We start from the raw sequence: 19,605 nt of genomic DNA on the forward strand, positions 1-19,605 counted from the left end.
ATGTTGGTAAGACATAAAGCTGGATACTTTTTAAAAAATCCTTGTGAAACCATTCTCAAGTGGATTAATTAAGTAAACGGCCAGAGTCTTGTAATTAATTAATGAATTTGTAGATATTTCTAATAGAGATATTTAAGTCTCTTGTATTTATATCGCATTACTTTTCGGTGCCTTTTGTTTTTGGTTGTTTTTCCTAAAAACAAATTAACAAGCATCTTAGCATATGATCACAAAAATCAATTAACAAACATGTTAGCAAGAATCTTACAAAAATAATGATGAAAGTACTTGTTTAAATCCTATATCTTCATACAAAACAAACAGAAAATAAAACGAAAAAAATAAAATTCAAGATATGTTATTAAACTCTTACAATTGAAGATCAACATGCCTTTTTAAAAAATATATATATTGAAAGAAGATGTACCTGATAATCAAGAGGAGTGAAAACCCAAAATCGATACTTTAATGTACCAACCGTTTGCACTGAAAATACCTAACCATGAATATGATGCTTGAAATCAATATATTAGAGGTTATATATAGTGTAGGCATAAGAAATAAGAATTGGTAAAGATATAAAGAGATATTGATAAGAATATTAAAAGTAAGTTTATCTTGATTTAAGTTGCTTAAAGTACATAAGTTTGAATAGAAAATAAGAATCCTATAATATTAAAAATTCTTATAGGAAATAAAAATTGATATTAATCCAAGCAAAAAAGAAGTAAGTCACGTTGGAAATTACTTGACGTCTCGTTAAGCCACGTAGAAAAGAGAAAACATGAAGAGATAAGAATGAAAATACAACTTTATTATATATATATATATATATATATATATATATATATATATATATACATACGATTTCAAAATACGAACAGATTTTGTTGTTCCATCAGCATCAGGATTTAAAAGATGGACCAAACCTTCTCCAAATTAATTCACTTGAGACAAATGGGCTTTAAAACTGGTTTGTTTTATATTCTTTTACAATAAACTTTAAATAAGACATAACAACCCAGTAAGAACATTGGTAAGTTATAAACGTGTCGTTCAGATTCATAATTGATGAATTTAGAATTTTAAAGCTGCCAAACTAAAATATTCATGGGTGGATTTACAGTTTCAAAAAAGTTAGAGGTTATTATACAATATCTCAAAAGTTTAAAGCATAAAAGCCATCAAACAATTACAACAAATTCCTACTCCTGTTAGCAATTGCCTTTTGAGTAAACTTGTGGGGCTACTTTAGATTCTGTGTAAGTGTTTCTTTGTGCTGTTGAAAGAAAAAAAAAAATTCCTCCTCCTGCTTCTTCTCCTGTCCTCTTCCCCTGAACACCATTTCCTTCTTTCCTTCCGTCTATTGCTTCACCACTTCAGTTGACTCATCCTTGTTTCCTTCATCGACTTCTCCTCCTTTCTTTGATCAATGTTTTCTTTCCTCGCGACGAACGCACTCAGAACCTTGCATATTTTCTTCATTGTGTTCTCGTTCTCTTCTCATCCATTCTTTCTTTTTTGCTTTTCTGTTTTCATTTTGATTTCAGGCCTTTTAAGTTTCAACAAAGGCAAGCAGCAGCAGCCATGGAATAATCACACGATGCAATAAATCTGCAAAGAAAATATGCAAATAGAAAAAGATCATTTGGCAGAAGAAAACTCATGTGAAATGGCTCAAGGAAGGAGATAAGAAAAACTCAAATCTTTTCATGTTATGGTTTCAGCTAAAAGAATAAAAACCCTCCAGAAAAATTTGAATTTGGCAGAGAAATCCAGAGTTTCAACAAGACAGTCAACCGGTTCCGGTCAAACTGGCCAGTCTGATTTGAGATTTAAAGCACTGACTGAAGGACAGCAACCAAACTTTAAACAGTCAAAGACCATACAATGACCTTTCTCGCAACATGCTTCACTGCTCAGTATTTTGAGGCCCAAAATTATATATAGTGAAAACTCACTTTCGTTTCCCAAAGAGGCAAGCTGTACAATTTAAACGAAGATGTCACGATAAGCATCAGAAAATGTCATGCACCAAAAAGATCAGGAGGAAACTTTTGCTCCAGCCTATTTAAAGTCCATGTTGACATCCATCTGGGAGCATACAGGAAAATTAACTTCTATTGCAATTGGTCACTGCCTGATCAGTTATCAATTACAAAGATAAAATAAGGAAGCAAGAAAGCAAAATAAATCACATTAGTCATAATTTCGTACATGATAAGTGATCATAACGTCCACCAAGTATAAGCAAGATCTCTTCCATTTAAGATCCAAGATTCTTCCTCAGGTATAACAAAATTCAGGACAAGATACAAGTTGAAGCTCAGGTGAGTGGCCAATTCTATGACTATGGCAAAGGTTAGGACCATGAAATCTACTAAGGCACATTGTTCAAAGATATACTTTCAAATCACATCGTGTCTTTGGCCATTTAACAGTTGATTCTCTTTCACAATTGAATTTGAAAACAATAATGTTAATCTTGCCAATCATATAATTTTTTTTCATCTTTAAAAAGATGAAGTCACTTGCAACCCCTTGCTGTACTGAACTTCAGTATTCTAGGTCGAAACACAGACAGCAAAGGAGCAAGAAACTGATTATATGAAAGGAAGCATGAATCCAAGAACTTGAAATTATCAATAGCACAGACCTGTGACCCCATTTTACAACTCCAAAAGTGTATAGGTAGGTCGAAACACAGACCTGTAAGGAAAATTTTTGTCCAGTTGTTTCATGATCTTTTTTTTTTTTTTTTTTGGATTTATAGAATTCCAACTACAGCATTTGGGAAATAATAACAGTAATATTCAACATAGAACATGTAGCATTTAGCAGAAACTGTCTCTAAAATCAATTTGCTATCTAGTTACTTTTTTATGAGAATACAATAAACTTCCACAATAGCATTTCGAGAAATAAAAAATATGGTTGCAATTGTAGTCCTTCTATTTTCCATTTTGTTTACTTTTTCTCTTATAACTTAAAGACGCCATAATCTTCTAAGTACGAATCGCATTCCATGAATTTTCTCTTATAATTTTTTTCTTATGTTTTCAACTTGCGATTTTAAGAATTTTCATTCTTTCCAAATGGTTGAATGCTGAAGCAGAAGGTTTTTGTGCTGGCACACCAAGGACCATTTTTTTTGGTAAGTTGGAGGTCTTGAACTCAAGACCTCCTACTTACACTTCCTCCCCCCTTTCCACCCAACCTAGGACCAATCTTGAACATTCAGAAGTTGACAGTAGATGTAAATTTTTGTCATTAGTTTGACAGAAAGCTGATAGGAAGTTAATGCTTATTCATGTGACTCCAGACTATGGGAAAGAGGCCATCATTAAATTGGCTCTAAGACTGATTATTGTCAGATAAACCACTGATCTGACAAGGTTACCATTCATTTTTTAAATTTTGTTTTGGAATTGTAATAGTTTGAGAATTCCTAAAAGCGAGAGAGCATAACTTGGCCAATACCTCCATTTGAGTCAAAAAGGATGTAACACTCTTTTTGTCCAATTTCATTGGCTAGGAATCTAATCATCACCAAAAGACAACAATTCACAATCCCAGGCTTGGCATAAAGTTTTCAGTTTTGAGAAATTTAATTACTCTTCTTAAGCTCACCTACTTAGCCAACAGTGAAATCTCTAGTTAAGTATTCAGGTTACTCTCCCAAGCCGCATATATTGGTCAATGAAATGCGGCCTAAATGATTAGAATGGTGGAATGCAACACAGAGGTGGTACAGAAATAATATATAGTGGCATGGAATCTTTATGTCAGAATTGTATTACTGTGGCAAGGAGGTAATGTTAAACTGACTAGGAAAGAGATTAACGTGAAATGACACACTTCCCTGACAAGATTGCCATAATTTTCAATCTAGTTTTTGAAGGAATTCTCTAGAAGTGAAGCAAAGTTTGGACAAAACTCAAAAGATCCTTTCTCAATCAAGGTATCAAGACCTCGTGAACATTCTCAGCCAATTAGTAACTGTCCCTTCTTTTGCCATATCACATGGAATAACAATAATTTTCTTATTTTTTATTCATTTATTCATTTATTTTTGGATGGGGTAGGGTGGGGGAATTAATGGCTGGAATATACCACATCTCAGACATACATCATCCACGTACCTGAAAAAACATATTGCAGTGATAAATTCCCAGTTGGATGCATAAGTGCGTCCACAGAAATACGTCCATCAAGCCTCCAAACTCTTAAATGGTTATTGAGCTCTGAAAATTCATTGTGTCTTGTGAGTGAATTTATCTGCAATTATGGTAACCAAATGCAAGAAATGTTTCAACTTACATGATTAGACATAATTACATCATAAGAATCACTTACAACATACCAGCACGAATGGTGCCCCTTAGCCTAAGAAGGGGCTGATCTACAAGACTGAAACAGTACACAATCTATCTACAACAACTTCAGCAAGATAAAGTTTTAGGAGAGAAGGCCAGTTAGAAACTAGTTCAGACTGAATTGCAAGAATGATACTGATGTTATTCAGATTATAACAAAATCAATTCTTCAAGAACAAAATAAGCAGCAAATTAGCACCTACGTTACTTGGACTCAGGTATGGGAGTTGGGTACAGCAATGTGTCTAGCGTCCTATATACATTAATTTTCTATAACTAAGATATGGCAAAACACCTCTAAAGACTTGGACATGAGTACAGGGGGCTGTCCTGTCTCCTCTTTTGTAAGGAGCATATTAAGAAAATATGACAATATAAACCCACTTAAACTATTTTGTACCACATGTTTAAATGGAAAATATCTATTTAAACATGTATTTGTGTTTAAATAATTCCTCAGTGTTGCACGGGAAAAGAAGATGTAAAAGAAGCAAAGAAAATACACATCATATTTAGAATAAAAATCTAGCTCATGCACTCCTAGCAGTTTCAACCATGATATAAACCTTGGACCTTTTTCTTCCTCCTCTGTTTTTCTTCTTGTGTTCATTGACTTTGAGGAGTCCAAAACTTCAAAAGAAGTGTCACACACAGATCACATACCAGAGTGCCAATGTCATATCATGTCTGATAAGGGTATGGTTGGGAGGAGAAGACTCTTAGTAAGAAACTTTAGCATCCTGATAAATCTTATAACTGCACAGAGGTATGTTAACTGCAGCTATTAAGTAGATCCATGAAAATTTCACTGGTCTAGCTCTAAACTTCCAAAACAACCCTGAAAGAGAACTATGGGCGTGGGTCTGCCTACCATCCAGGCCTAGACCCAGACCCAGATCCAAACCCAAACCCAGACCATGCCCAAAACCTTTCATAGTCTATAACCATACACAAAAACATGTATACATATCTTTGCTGTTACCTTACTATTGCAAAATAGGAGAAAACTTTCATCTATAACTTCAGTGATACAACATTAAAAAATATGCTTTTTCCTTATGTTTCACAACTAAAGACATCCTCTTTTGAACAAATGATTATAAATATAACAGTTGTCTTGCTAAAAAAATTTAAAAAAAAATTCAAGAACACAGAAAGTGGTATTCCATTTGAAACAAGATAATATATTTGAGATGCGAAATGAATTTGAGAAAATGAGGTTCAGATGTTTAAAATACCTGTTGAATCTGTCCTCTCAACCCATCTAGGCTTTCTTTCAGAAGATCAAGGACGCAAAGGTCCTAATGGAGAGAGAAGTTTCACACTGAAAAGAGTAGAGAAAATAAGAATATTTTATATCCACCATAGTTCAGATTTGACATATGGAGCAGAGTTTTGTCTTCTTGAGAAGCCAAATGATGAAAGTCTCATAAAGGTAGCTTAAAGCCCATACCTTAACCACTTTCTGTCGATGCTCTGGCTTGAATTGCTTCTAACAGATCTCTGTGGTACAAATGAATATCACAATTCTGAAGGGAAAAAGATTGAACAAAGAAAATGGAATCTTAAACTCAGCATTCTAGCATTTATAAGACAGACTTTAACAAAAAAGCAATGAATCTCATCATGCTTAGTGCCTCAAAAAGGAATCCTCTTTGAGCAACAGGTTCATATGAGGACGACTTATTCAACTCATTCACTTTGTTAACAGGCTCAATGTTTTCTGGAAAAATTTCTCATTGTCATTCAGTTTTTCTCTTTGGCACATTAGGCAAATTATACTTTCAATTCCTTATTCATTACAGCTCATGTAACTTCATATAAAAGACAACAGCCAGAAGTAGAAAATTGAAAGACTAGCTCTGAGAAAAAGAAAAGGTGCAACTTTCAAATTATAACACTGCTGAAGATTAAAATACAGAAGGAAATTACTTTCAATGTTGCATAGGTTAAGGGGAAGACTAACATGACAGAAGACAGATATTAAGTTCGAACATCCAGAACCCCCACTCCAACCTTATCCCCCAAAAAAAAGGGCGAAGAAAATCTAGACCTCTCTCATCTGTAATAGTGTTGTTTTTTGATTGCCCCTAAGCATGTGTTGGTGTGGGATTTCCTAGAAGAGAAGTATAACCTTCGGCACTATCCCATTTGAAATGTAAAAGTAAGAAGAATCAAGCTTGTTTTCAGGCCCAAAAATATCAGATGAGCTTCCATCCATAGAGCTCAAATTGAAGCTCATGATGGTCTTTCAGCCATGGTTTGCATCACCAAAGGAAACATCAACTCCTGTTTCAAACCATGCCTGAAATATTAAGTAGATTGATCACTACTAAAACAGTCAAACACAACAAAGATACTTCAGAACTTGATAAATTTGATTAATTAAAAATTTTTAAAATATAATGTGTACTATAGCCTCCTACATATTACAGAAAAGAACACTTCATAAACAGGAAACATGATGCAATGGAAACATCAAACTGAAAGCAACTACCTGGTAGGAAAGCACAACATGTTGATGCTGCAACCATGATGGTGTAGCAACTTCCCTGACGGTTCACTTGCCTCCCCTCTGTTGAACAAAAATCTTACGTAAAATAGTAAGTGACTACTTGCCTCTCCTTCATTGAAAGAATTTGCTTATCCTGAATTACTGGGCTGCTCCATTGAACTTTGACGAGGCAAATCAGAAGTCTCAGTCAATCAAGGTATTATCTTAAGAAGCGCAATTGGAAATATTCCTTCACATATAAAATTGAGGACTCTTCCAACATATGTGAGATATACTACGTGTAACTCTAACCAGTACAGTAAAAGAATTCGTCTAAGAGGTACAGAATCACCATTCTATGTGCCCTATGTTCTCTCAAGAAGACCCTCTATTAACATTGAATCTGTTTGGGGATTTAACTGGCAATTATTTTTCTTCATGATGTCCAGCAGTTCAGAGCAACTGTCAACAAGCCCCCTCTTAAGTAAGCCATCAATTAAAAGTTTCCAAGCTACTTCATCATGATTGTAGCCACACTCTAGCAGCCAACAGAATACTGCTTTCGCTATGTCACTATTGCCTTGATCATATAACCCACAAACAAGCAATTTGAAGGACTCCAAGTGTGGTATTAAACCATGCTTGACCATGTTACCAAGAATCTGCAGGGCTTTCTCATGCACTTTCAACTTGCAGCAACAGTTTATCAACAAATCATACATATCTTCTGTAGGAGACAAACCATGCTTATGCATATAATCAAACAATTTCCAAGCTTCTTCAATTCTTCCTTCTCTGCAAAGTCCGGTAGCAAGTGCACTGTACGTGTTCAAATTAGGTGCATAACCATATTCAGTCATTTTCTCAAAAAGCATCAGAGCAGTACCAAAATCCATCACTTTCCATACATCAGCAATGTTTATTAAAGGAACCCCACCTTTCAGATCAAGTCTGACTTCAGTTACATTTCCTTTAGCATGCTTTTCACGTGAAAGATGTTTAACTAATACAGCATAGGTATACTGAGAAGGTGCACATCCAGCATCAACCATACGTCTAAGGGTATCAAATGCGCAGTCTATCATTCCTAAACGTCCATACCCATCCATTAATGCAGTGTAGGTCATAAAATCTGGCCTAATGCCTTCTTCTTTCATTCTAGTCATCACATTCTCTGCTTCATTCAACTGCCCTTGGTTGCAATATGCAAGAAGAAAGGAAGTGTAAGTGCAAACATCAGGTTTATATCCTAGAGAAACCATTTTATCAAGCATTGCATAGGCATAACCAAAGGCATATTCTTTTAGCATTTTCTCAATAAGAATAGAACAAGTAACAACATCGGGTTTCACACCTCTCTCCAACATCCTTTCCAATAATTCAGAAGCTTCATGCATTTTGCCCTCTTTGCACAACCCACTAACCAGCACATTATAAGTGCAGGAGCTCGGAATGCAGCCTTCTCCAAGCATCCTTTCAAACAAATTAAAAGCAATACCCATGTTGGCTGCCCTACAATATCCATCGATCAAAGCAGTATACATCACTTCATTTGCCTCCAGGCCTTTGTCTTTGACAGAATCAAGCAACGCATTAGCTTCTTTAACCCTGCCTTTTTTGCATAATGCATCAATTAGAGGACCATAAGTCCACTTGTCAGGTGCTACATTACTCTCTTCCATCAACCTAAGCAATCTAAACGCATTATCAACATGACCCTCTTTACATTGTCCATGGACTAACAAGTTGTAAGTTACAACAGTTGGAGCTAGCTTTCTTTCAAGCATGTTATTAAGTAATGCCATGGCCTTGTGCACTTTTTTTGCCTTACAAAATCCAGAAATCAATTCATTGTATGTTCGGGCATTAGGACTACATTTATTAGATTCCATCACTTCCAATATCTTGAAGGCAGCATCCACCATTTCTTTCATACAGTAACCATTAACCAGAGCGTTATAAGTAATTATGGTAGGAACAAATCCCTTTTCTGACATCAGAATCATCAACCTCGACGCTTCATCAAGTTTACCATCTTTACACATGCCATCAATGAGAACAGTGTAAGTATGAACATTGGGCTCGCAACCTTTCTCCTTCATCTCATCAAATAACTTCAAGGCTTCCATTGTCCTACTTAAACCACACAATGCATCAATAAGTACCGTATAGGTCCTAACATTAGGACAACAATAGTCCTCCCTCATTTTCTTAAACAACTGCATCCCCTCATCTAACTTCCCCACCTCACACAACCCATAAATTAAATTGTTATATGTAACCTCATTTCTCCGACAACCCTTCTTAACCATCTCCTTGAACACCCTAAAAGCACTATCTACATCCTTTTTCCTACAATGCCCCAAAATAAATGACGTAAACGTGTGAGTATCAGGACTCAACCCAGCTTGCAAAATTTTACTCAAGTACAACTCAGCCTCATCCACATTCCCCAACTTACAATATGCGTTAATCATGGTATTAAAAGTATAAATATTTGGCGAAATCTTGTCATTCAACATCTCAACATACACACATTTCATATCATCAATCATAAGAAACCTTGCCAACATCATCAACATAGTATTGTAACACCTTAGACTAATCTTAAAAAGCAACCCACTATCATGATCAGTTTTACTATTATTCATATCCCTCAACACACCTAAAACAAACTGCGCATCCTCGGGGGATTCGCAGGTCTTAATCATTGAAATGCGGAGTTTTTCAGCAAACCCAAGAAACTTATTGGGGATCAAGATATGCAGCAAGGAAGAATATGATTGAACACTTGGTTTAAAAGATGGAATGCAGGAAAGATAGTTAAAGAAGTTGAGAGCCGTTTGGGGATTGAGATTGGGAAATTGGGAATAGAAATTGGCAAGATGGTTTGGAGTTAAAATTGGAATTAGTTTTTTGAGAGATGGGTGTTTTTGCCAATTGGGATTGGACAGGAGGGAGTAGAGTTTGGTGGAGAGGTCTTGTACAGGAGGATTAATATTGGGTTCTGGAGAAATGATGGGGCGCAAAGAAGGGGCAATGGAAAATGGGTGCTTGGAAATGAGAGGAGATGGACCTGGCTTGTTGAGATGGTTGACAGTGGCAGTTGATCTTATAATCATGGTGCTAAAGGATCGGACAGCGCAAGTGAGAGAGTTCTTCCAGACCATGGAATTGGCATCTGGGAAAAACAAATACATAAAGTAAGTTGAGAGCAACGCAAAATCCATAAAGGAACATTTCAAACTCAACATCATACTCTACTTATATAGCGCACAAATAAAACTGAGAATTAGTCGTGTTAAAAGAATAAAAAAGAGACAGCTAACCAAATGAGACTAACATACCAATTTAAAAGCAATTCCACACCAGAAAAGACTGTCTTGAGCAAGCAAAAGAGCCAATACCCCTAAATAAGTCAAGTCCGAATACTAGTACGGTAAGAGAAGAACTGTACCGTAGGCAATTCAAAAAATGTGAAATTCATCACACTCTCTAAATTGTGACAAACAAAATATCTGATTCATGAATTTTACATACATGCAAAACATCCTAAATGCCAAACTTCCAATCTCAGAATTACTTCTAATAAGGAAAAGGTGTACAAGTTCTACATGTTTTGAGAATGCAGGTTTTTGAGACTGTAAGAAAGAGCTGAACATTGGTACAAGGTCCAATCTTGCTCTATAACAGTACCACCAGCTGAAAGCCAAAATCAATTACCACAAAATAATCATAGACAAAAAGCCTAAACTTGCCTTGAACATGCTGTGCTAATAAAATCTAAGAGAAGAAGCAAAAAATTTTAAATAGCAAATGTAAAGTAAAACTTTTTATACTAAAATAAGGGATGTTATTTATCTATAATTATATATTCGTTTTATACTAACCAATTATACTTGTCATAAAATAAACCTTAGACCCAACCAAAAGCACTATTTGAATGTTTGCAATACCAAGTGCATAAACGCCGATCACAATCCCAATGACTTCTTTCCTGGTTGAACCACCATCCCTACCACCTATAGGAATACTCTTCAAGACCTCTTTATGCATGTCTGAAATGACGCTGTCAGGAAAGAACTCAATGGCAACCTTTCAGTAGTCCTCGTTTCCAGCCACCATGTCATCATTTTCTTCTTCTTTGCTCGGGGTCAGGCCTGCTGCAACAATTAATCAAGACTTTTAATAGCCCGGTCCACTTGTTCCCTGGTCGGAGGAGATGCACACTTTAGACATAGATATAAGATGTTATTGAAGTGTCACATTATTTTAGACCAATACATATAATATAACCACCAGTGGTTTTAGTTTTTATTTTTTATTTTTAAATAATATAAACTAAAAGCAAAGAGGAAAAAGAAGAAAGGACCTAAAATGGGACTTTGGAAATGCGACGATCAATGGCCCGGTATAATCTAGGAAAAGAATTTTTCAAATATTTGGAGTCGCCATTCAAAATTGGACCCTAGGTACAACGTGTCAGCTAGAAATTCTATCAAAAAACAAAATTTTTATTTTTTGAGACAAAATTCTTTAATTAGACTATTCCTCCTTTAAAAAGATAAGATAAAATAAACTTCAGTTGAGAGGAAGGAAGGTCAAGATTTCAACCACGAGCACCTTCCCATAAACCCCACAACCAACAATTGCTAAGCATAAACAGAAACCCAACACCCTACAAAAGTTTTTTGAATGGATCACAGACAAATTAGCAAATACGCCAACTTCGGTTCCTCTTCCTCTTTTATTATTGTGAGCCGCTTTATCTCCTTTGAGTTTGACCATGTAATCAGATTTTACTTTAACCATGAAATCTGATCCATCAACTGAACTTGTAATTTGGCAATTCCAAAGAGAAGACAGGAGGAATGGTAATATACCATAGAGTTTGAAGGGATCCATTGTGGTGTGATTTGTAGTAGTTGTAGGCAAAGGTTGTTGGGAATTTGAGAGCAAGTTATGGGAGGAAGGGGTTGATGGATGAGAATGGAGTGACAATAAGCGAAACAGAATCATCGTCATTGGCTGAGGCTTGTGAGCAGGAGAGCTTGGGTTTCTTTTTTTTTTTAATCTCATTTCATTATAATGTGTATTATCTATTAAGCGAAGGTCATTATAGTCATTTTATTGTGACAAGGGAGGTCAGTGTAATTTGTAAAACCCGAGGGGAGTGAAATTGTCATAAACCTCAAGGGAGGTTTGTGAAACAATCCCATATAAAAGTAGTACTTAGGTAACAGACGTCTGTGATCTAAGAGTCACAGACACCAATCTTTTCAGTTGTTCATAATTTCAAAAAGAAACCCAACAGTTTTGTTAATCAAAAATAGACCAGACCACCCTACCTCTCACGAGCAATGTCTCCAGGACTTGTGTCATTCTTCCTCTTCCTCACCAAAATCACCTATTTTTCACCCTGCTTGTTGCCTGCCACCTTTTCTCCTCCCACTCGTTCCCACTTTCGTACCCTCTTCCAAGTCCAAATCCAAATCCCATATCATCAATCTGCAAACCCCAAATGGCCATCTCTATTTTATCTTCTATTCATTACTCGCAACCTCTCCTCCCTTTTAATACCTTCCAATTTTCCATGCTGATCTTGATGTTAACCGCATGATTCATGATCAACTGGCTGTATATTACATGCACATGCTTTGAAAAAAAGAGTGATTTTGGGATGAAGGTATTTGTTTGATTGAAAAGTTTACTAGATACGTGCAATTTGTGGTGTTCCCTTGTTAATTTTGATTTCACAAGTAGTCCATAAAATCATGGAATTAATTAGCCATTGGACACAATTGTGGCAGAAATTGTGACAGTATTGGAGTAATGGATAAGGTAAGAGGAAGGGTGTTAGAGAAATCAGAACTAAGGAGGAAACCTTTTCTGTTGCACATTGAACTAGACAAGCTGGTTGCCCATTGGTGCTCCTTGCCAACTAATCATCCGTACCTCACAATGAAGTAGCGGACTGTAATTTAACCTTTCTCCGTAAACATATGGTATCCATGATGAAAGATATGGCAAATTAGCCATAGGTAACCATAAATTCGTAGCTATCTTGGTCTAACTTCAATGGACACATATGCAGATGGGATGACAAAGAACTGCCACTTTTGGTGATTTGATTCCCATAACTAACCTAACTCTAGAAGATGAAGGAAATGAACCATAAAAATTAAGTCTATCTTCTACTTGCAATCACTTTTATTTTTCGAAGGCCAAAGAAGCTATTGCAGAAAGAGACTAAAATATTCAAGAAATTCCCAATTACTTACAAAAGCATCAAAACGTGATCTACTACACTCGTTACACATCAAAAGGTACAAGTACAGCTGCAGCCGCACATTAAACCAGAAAACATATGGAAAGCTACTGCATTTCCAACATCCGTAAAAACAAAATGCACCAGGTTTTTAACAAAATGACAAGTTCTAAGAAGCACTAATAAGGGATCTTCTCATCTATCTGTGCTTGATAAAGCCCTCTATTCAAATTGTCCCAAGGAAGCAACCCAAAAAGTAGCAACAACACTTGCTTCTACTTTAAGAATACGACATGCACTTAAAAGTTCTTAATTGGTGCACAAGTTTGTGGCCTCATAAGGAGGTTTTGGGAGCTCTAAATATAATTATCTTTATCATTGAGATGTAAGTAGACTAATTTGTCTATCAGAACAGTATTCTCATTACTAACTAATATGATACAGCATAAGTATCAACCCCGATCTTGACGCCAACGAGGTTTAGGAAGCATTAAAAACAATCATTCTAATGATCCTGAAATGTAAATCGACAACCTTTGTACCAAAAACATTAATCTCCCCTAAATCCGAGGATAAAACCATATTTATAGTGCAAAAAGACATTCTCTTTGACTTCAATCTAGGCGCCATTAGGCAGGTAGAAAACATTTTTTCGACATTTTCCCCCAAAAAACTATCTTCAGCATTTTAAATTGAAGCATAAAATACATATAACAAGTGATAAATTTTCTTGACATTCATAACAAATAGCTAGCAAATCAAACCCAAAAAAGAATAAAAAACAAAAAACCAAACTTTCCCATGGAAAGCACTTCCAAAAAAAAAAAAGAAGATAGAAACATAATACCATTTTAAGCTAAAACCAAAGGATTCATCCCGCAATTTTGTCTAACAAACCTGAATTTCCTCAAAGTTTTCTCTAAAGATTAATTAAATATCAATTAAGCAAAGATGAGGAATGAAACACTACGAAAAGGGAAAGAGAGAAGATAGAAATGAGAAAAGGGAAATGAAAACTTACCATGGCTGGGGAGGATTCAAAATCGGAGGAAATAACAATGGCTCATTATTCCAACAGAAAAGAAAGGCTGCGATCTGATTGGCTCAAAAGGAATTAGGATTTGGAGGGAAAAATTAGGGCTTTTGTAGAAGCAGATGAATACCGAGGAGGAGGAGCCTTGGGGATAGGACGGCCAGTTACGTTTGCCAGCCAATACTTCGAGCTTGTTTGGAGCTGCTTTAAAAATGCCGGATTATGTTGCATTTGCCTCCACTATTCTTTACTTAAATTAAAGTTGGAGACCCTCTAATTTGCAAAATTATCTTTAGACGGCTTGTTGAGAGTAGCAATAATTGGATTTTATGAGTCGGGTTTTAATAAATTCACGACAACTCAAAAAAAAAAAAAAAGTAAAAGATTCAAGTTTTCAAATTTACATTATGAGGTTCATATTGAACTCATAAATATACTGGGACTTCGACCTATTTTAGACTCGACTTATCAATACTAAATATATTATTTTTATTTTTATTTTTATTTTTATAAATATATATCCAAAACATAAACTATATATATTATCATTAGTGTAGACACCAAAATTTTACCATTTTATTTATTCATTTTAGTTAAATTTTATTTTATTTTAATTTATTTTTTCATTTCTTTTTTTTTTTGAGAAAAATCATTTTTAGAAAATCAGAAAAAAAGAGAGAAAACAAAAGAAAAGAAAACAAAAATCAGAAATCAATTTTGAAAAAAAAAAAATCTCTTCCACGGCACGTGGTTCATCACCATCATACCAACTCACAAGCAAGAAATAGTACAAGAAATTCCAGCTACCATTTTGGGTCCGATTTCCTCTTGAATCCCGCTCCATTTTCCGCCTTTTCAAGTCTTCCAGTACAAGTGCCAGATCAACTATCAAATTCTTATCCAAAACCCATCATCTAATAGTTCAAAATCAACCCCTAAAAGCTAACTCATCCCCATTGTTGCTCCCAGGTTTTGGGGGGGGGGGATTTGTGCCATATAAATGGCTGAAGATGCAACCATTAAAAGAGGAGAAAAAGAGGAGAGGCGGTGAAGCAAGAAAGAAAACAGCAAAAAGAGAGAAAATGAAGAGAGGAAGAGCAAGAGAAAATTCTGCAAAAATTTCGTGACCAGGCTAGTTCACTAGCCTAGTTCTGTCTCGAATTCCGACGTAGATTTTAGGTTTTTGAGAGGACTCTTGCTTTTCTGCACTTTCCTATGGTGCAGCAGAATAACTTTAATTTAGGAATCACTTTGAAAAAATGCCTCCAAGTCAGTCAAATTGAAGCTCAAAGTAGCTGATTCATCAACGCTGCAGTTTCTGTGACAAAATTTTGCTGGGTATCATTTCACAAATTAGCATGCATTTTTTAGAGTATCTCACGTCCATTCCACCGTGCAAGCACTCTCAGGTAATCATGACTCCTCTCCTTGCTGATTTAACACGTTTTTCACAAAGATTTAAACCCATTGGACATGAACTCTTGCACTTTTGCTGCTGGTGCCATTTTCTCGTTTCATTGGCTTTGTCATGCTTGTTTCCTGACGATTTATGATTCAATAATGGCCATTTAGAAGCCTGATGAAATCTCATTGAAACCAAGAAGAGTCCAAGATTAGAATGTTCATTTTTAGAACCATGAATTGGGATGTTTCTAACTTTCTTTCAACCCAGTAGTTAAACATATGGCATGATCATATTCTGAATCTTTGTGTTTAGATGTCAAAGTTTTTATGTTGAAAAGGGATAAAGGGGGCTTTGTGATCTTACTGCTTTGATCTAGATCTTGATTAGTTGAGACATTAGCTTGCTGCGTTCCTACTGCAACTTTCTGGGTTTCTCAAATGCAATCTTCTTTCGGAAGAGCACGACCACCGGGCACTGTTCTCTACTCAACCCAATAGCACTGTTCATCCTGGTGGGGCAGCACTCTTCCGAGCGGCCTGTGGCCTTCGGCCAGGTGGCAAAAAAGTACAGCGGGGAACAGAAAGGGCCCGCCCTATTGGCCATACAACCCAAGTCCTGGGTTGCCCTTTCTCTCTCTTCCTGAGATCAAGTCCGAACCGTCCATTCTTCGAATGGAAAACACGTGGACACCCTATCCACCGTCCACGTGTCGCCCCGAGCGTACCTTTAGTTTTATAAACAAACTAGTTTTGTACCCGTTCATTGAACGGGAATTGTCGAAAAAAAATAAACTATTTAGTCAATTTTATAAAAATGTCGATATAAAATACAAATTTAATGTATAATCTATTATAACTTGTCTTAAGTATATTACTATATGTGAGCATTGTAATATAAAGTATTCTTATAATATAAATTTGAACGTCTAATTCAGTGAATAATAATTCAAAAATGGAAAAAATAACATTCAACAATACCATAGCATTCAAAAACTTGAAAATAAATAAAAAATGCAGTAAATAGTATCAAATAATATTCTATTCTTCATAAACTTGTTTTTGTTTTTCTTCTGTTTAAACATTCTCCTCGATTTGTCTGTGCAACTCAGCATCTTGCAATCCCTCAATTTTACCACTAACCAACCTTCTCCTGAATAAACGTGCTTCAAAACAATTAAACAAGCAGTTTATGAATGATCAAGATTGAGGCTACTTGGTGATCCAGTGGCTAATAAGATACTAGTGAAACTTTCATTGCCACGTGAAACACTACCATAGTTGGCCAAAATTACATTATAACTAGTCCAAAACAATGTTCACAAGTTACTGTTCCTTCCTGCATGGACATTTTTTAATTAGTATAAGATAAGAATATGGCTCTATATGAATTAGGCCTTTTTAAGGGTGTTTTAAAAAAAACGTTACTATAATGGTGTATATGAACTATTGTAGACAAATTGTTTAGATTTGGTGTTTTTTAAAATGCATTTTGGGCTGTTTTAGAATTTAAAATTTTACTGCGGTATTTTTCAAAATTTAAAAACTTTTCATCCCTCTTTCTCCTCCTCTCTCATCCCTAGCCTCCATCTCCACCACTAGCCTCCTCCTCTTCTCTCATCCCTCCTCCCCTCTTCCCTTCTCCTCTCTTTTCCCTCCTTCTTTAATGCTACTAGAGATGGGTGAAAGAAGGACGATGGGATATGAGAGAGGGAGAGAAGGAAAGAGGGAGAGAGAGAAGAGATGAGGGAAGAGAGCGGAGAGACGAAGGGAAGAGAGAGAGAGAGAGAGAGAGATAGTGGTGTGTGAAAGAAGAAATATGGTGATAATTTATTTTATTTTCATTGTTTTAATGTATTTAAGTGTGTTTTTGGAGTTGTTTTTTGTAATTGTTTGTGGAGTTACTGTGGACCACACAAACAAAAGTAGTTTTGGAGAAAAAGAGGCAATCTATACTGAGCTTATAATACTTTTGTAATTTGCAAAACTTTCAAATAAAATTTGGAATATTAACTCTATGTATTTCAATAGCTTACTAAATTTTGTCCCATTAAAATTAAACCTTCATACTTTTGGATCTTGTTTTAAATTATTATCAATATAGTCAAGTTTTTAAAATTACCATGTATAGGAGATTGTGTTCTAATTCCCGTCTTCCTTTATTTGTATATATTAATAAAAATGAAGGACTGGTAAAAAACAGTTTTTATACTAAAGACTAAGACAACAAAAGAGTAAATTTGGAATGAGAATATATTCTATCTCTCACAAAATGAGTTTTTTAATATTATATTTTGAAATGGATTTCAAATGTTACAAAAAGCTTAAAATAAAGGAGGCAAGTGAGATTTTTCAAAATTAGTGCAAGTGATGCAAAAATTATCCCAAAATGTAAAAGAAGCAATAAATTAATTAGGTCTTTATTCCCCACGTGCGGCAAGGTGTCTGTATTGGATAATAATTGCTTTAATACTCATATATACAAAATGGCAACAAAAAGAGAAAAACAATTGTAAACAAATATATATACTTTGTTCATAGCACAACATGAAATCAAGTGTTAAATTAATTACTTTTACCTCCCTTGTAATGCATTCAAATTACTAATACATCCCGAGGTTTAGAAAATAACAATCATTCCCTTTGCCTTAACAAATGGCGGACGGTGTTAAGTTTTTAATGAGTGGACAAAAATATCCTCTCCCAAAACAAAAGGTTTAGCACCTCAAAAATTAAATAAAGATTGAAAAGTTCTAGAGATAGTCCAAATAAGTTACTTGTCAAGTCTTCCCCCACCAAATCTCTTTATTTGACAATTCCATCAATATAAGGAGAAATCATATCTATATTTCATATACATATCTCGAGATTATAGTGTCAAAACTATGTGTTAAGCAGATATAACTTATTTATAGCACTCTTATGCATCTGAATACCTCAATCCTGAGTTAAAGTGTTTATGATTCCCATATCCCCAAATATCAATGAAAGCTTGTAGTATTTTGCAATAATATTCTAGTCATAGAGCCTTTTGTTTGTCGATGATAATTTATATCATCTTATACCCACCATTATAGCAGCTTCATTCAAAATGGGCAACATGACATTTAATTGAAAGAATAATATTATACAAAAAGGGGTCAATTACTATTTTAGACATACTAAAGTTATCTTCAAATCATATAAGAAAATGATTAATCTTTCCTACACTGACAGTGTATATATTATCAGCGTTGGATAATTGACAACTATGCAAAATTTGAATTTGAAATTCAACTTTTGCACACATGTCATGAATCCAATGATGATAGTGTATACACCATCAGTGTAGAAAAGATTTACTCATAAGAAAAGGGTAAAATATCAAAAAACTCCTTGTGATTTGCTAAATGTTCAATTTAATTCCCTCTAGTTTGAAAACCTACACTATAACTCCCTGTAGTTTCGATAAATTGAAATTGGACGGAAAGCATCTAATCTAACGGTTATACGTGAAATGTCAATATTGCCCTTATATAAATGAACTCCCTATGGTTTGTTGAATGTTCAATTTAACTCCCTCTGGTTTGAAAAATTATACTATGACTTCCTATGATTTCAACTAAATTGAAAATTGAATGGAAAGCATCTCACGTATAATAGGGGCAATATTGATATTTCACATACAACCGTTAGATTTGATGTTTCATGTCCAATTTTCAATTTAATAAAAATCATAGGGAGTTATAGTATAGGTTTTCAAATCAGAGGGAGTTAAATTGAATATTTGTCAAATCACAGGGAGTTTTTTTGTATTTTACCCTAAAAGAAAGCACAAGTATACAAATAAATGACTAAAAATTAAAATTTTTACCCATTTGTTAATTGCAAATCACTGTGTTTGAACTTGTGTTCTATAGAAAACACCCAAGTCAAAACCAAGCCATCTTCACCAATGAGAACCACTACTTGTAAATGTTGGATTGAAAACTCTTGAATAAAAAAAAACTCTAGCCAAAAAGAAACAATACAGATGAAAATGAGATAATTTATG

At 35.0% G+C, this 19,605-nt stretch overlaps 1 protein-coding gene across 24 annotated transcripts; it reads right to left on the bottom strand.

The window, feature by feature from the left end:
• Positions 1–1,037: 1,037 nt before the first annotated feature.
• On the bottom strand, positions 1,038–14,392 carry LOC113734980 (uncharacterized). Of its 24 annotated transcripts, XM_072082592.1 has the most exons (9): positions 14,160–14,392; positions 12,219–12,378; positions 10,827–11,079; positions 6,874–10,051; positions 6,511–6,665; positions 5,830–5,879; positions 5,615–5,700; positions 4,143–4,278; positions 1,038–1,614 (listed from the first exon to the last, which is right to left on the bottom strand). In XM_072082592.1, the coding sequence occupies exons 3-4, from the start codon at positions 10,924–10,926 to the stop codon at positions 7,236–7,238; spliced, it is 2,916 nt and encodes a 971-aa protein (XP_071938693.1). In that variant the 5' UTR covers positions 10,927–11,079; positions 12,219–12,378; positions 14,160–14,392; the 3' UTR covers positions 1,038–1,614; positions 4,143–4,278; positions 5,615–5,700; positions 5,830–5,879; positions 6,511–6,665; positions 6,874–7,235. The 24 variants fall into 24 exon arrangements, with proteins under 24 accessions (XP_071938693.1, XP_027117610.2, XP_027117608.2 ...); XM_027261809.2 differs by lacking the exon at positions 12,219–12,378 and having other exon boundaries at positions 4,143–4,244; positions 6,511–6,681; XM_027261807.2 differs by lacking the exon at positions 12,219–12,378 and having other exon boundaries at positions 4,143–4,244; positions 5,830–5,905; positions 6,511–6,681.
• Positions 14,393–19,605: the final 5,213 nt, after the last annotated feature.

Source organism: Coffea arabica, chromosome 3c (assembly GCF_036785885.1).
Source record: "Coffea arabica cultivar ET-39 chromosome 3c, Coffea Arabica ET-39 HiFi, whole genome shotgun sequence".
NCBI lineage: Eukaryota > Viridiplantae > Streptophyta > Magnoliopsida > Gentianales > Rubiaceae > Coffea > Coffea arabica.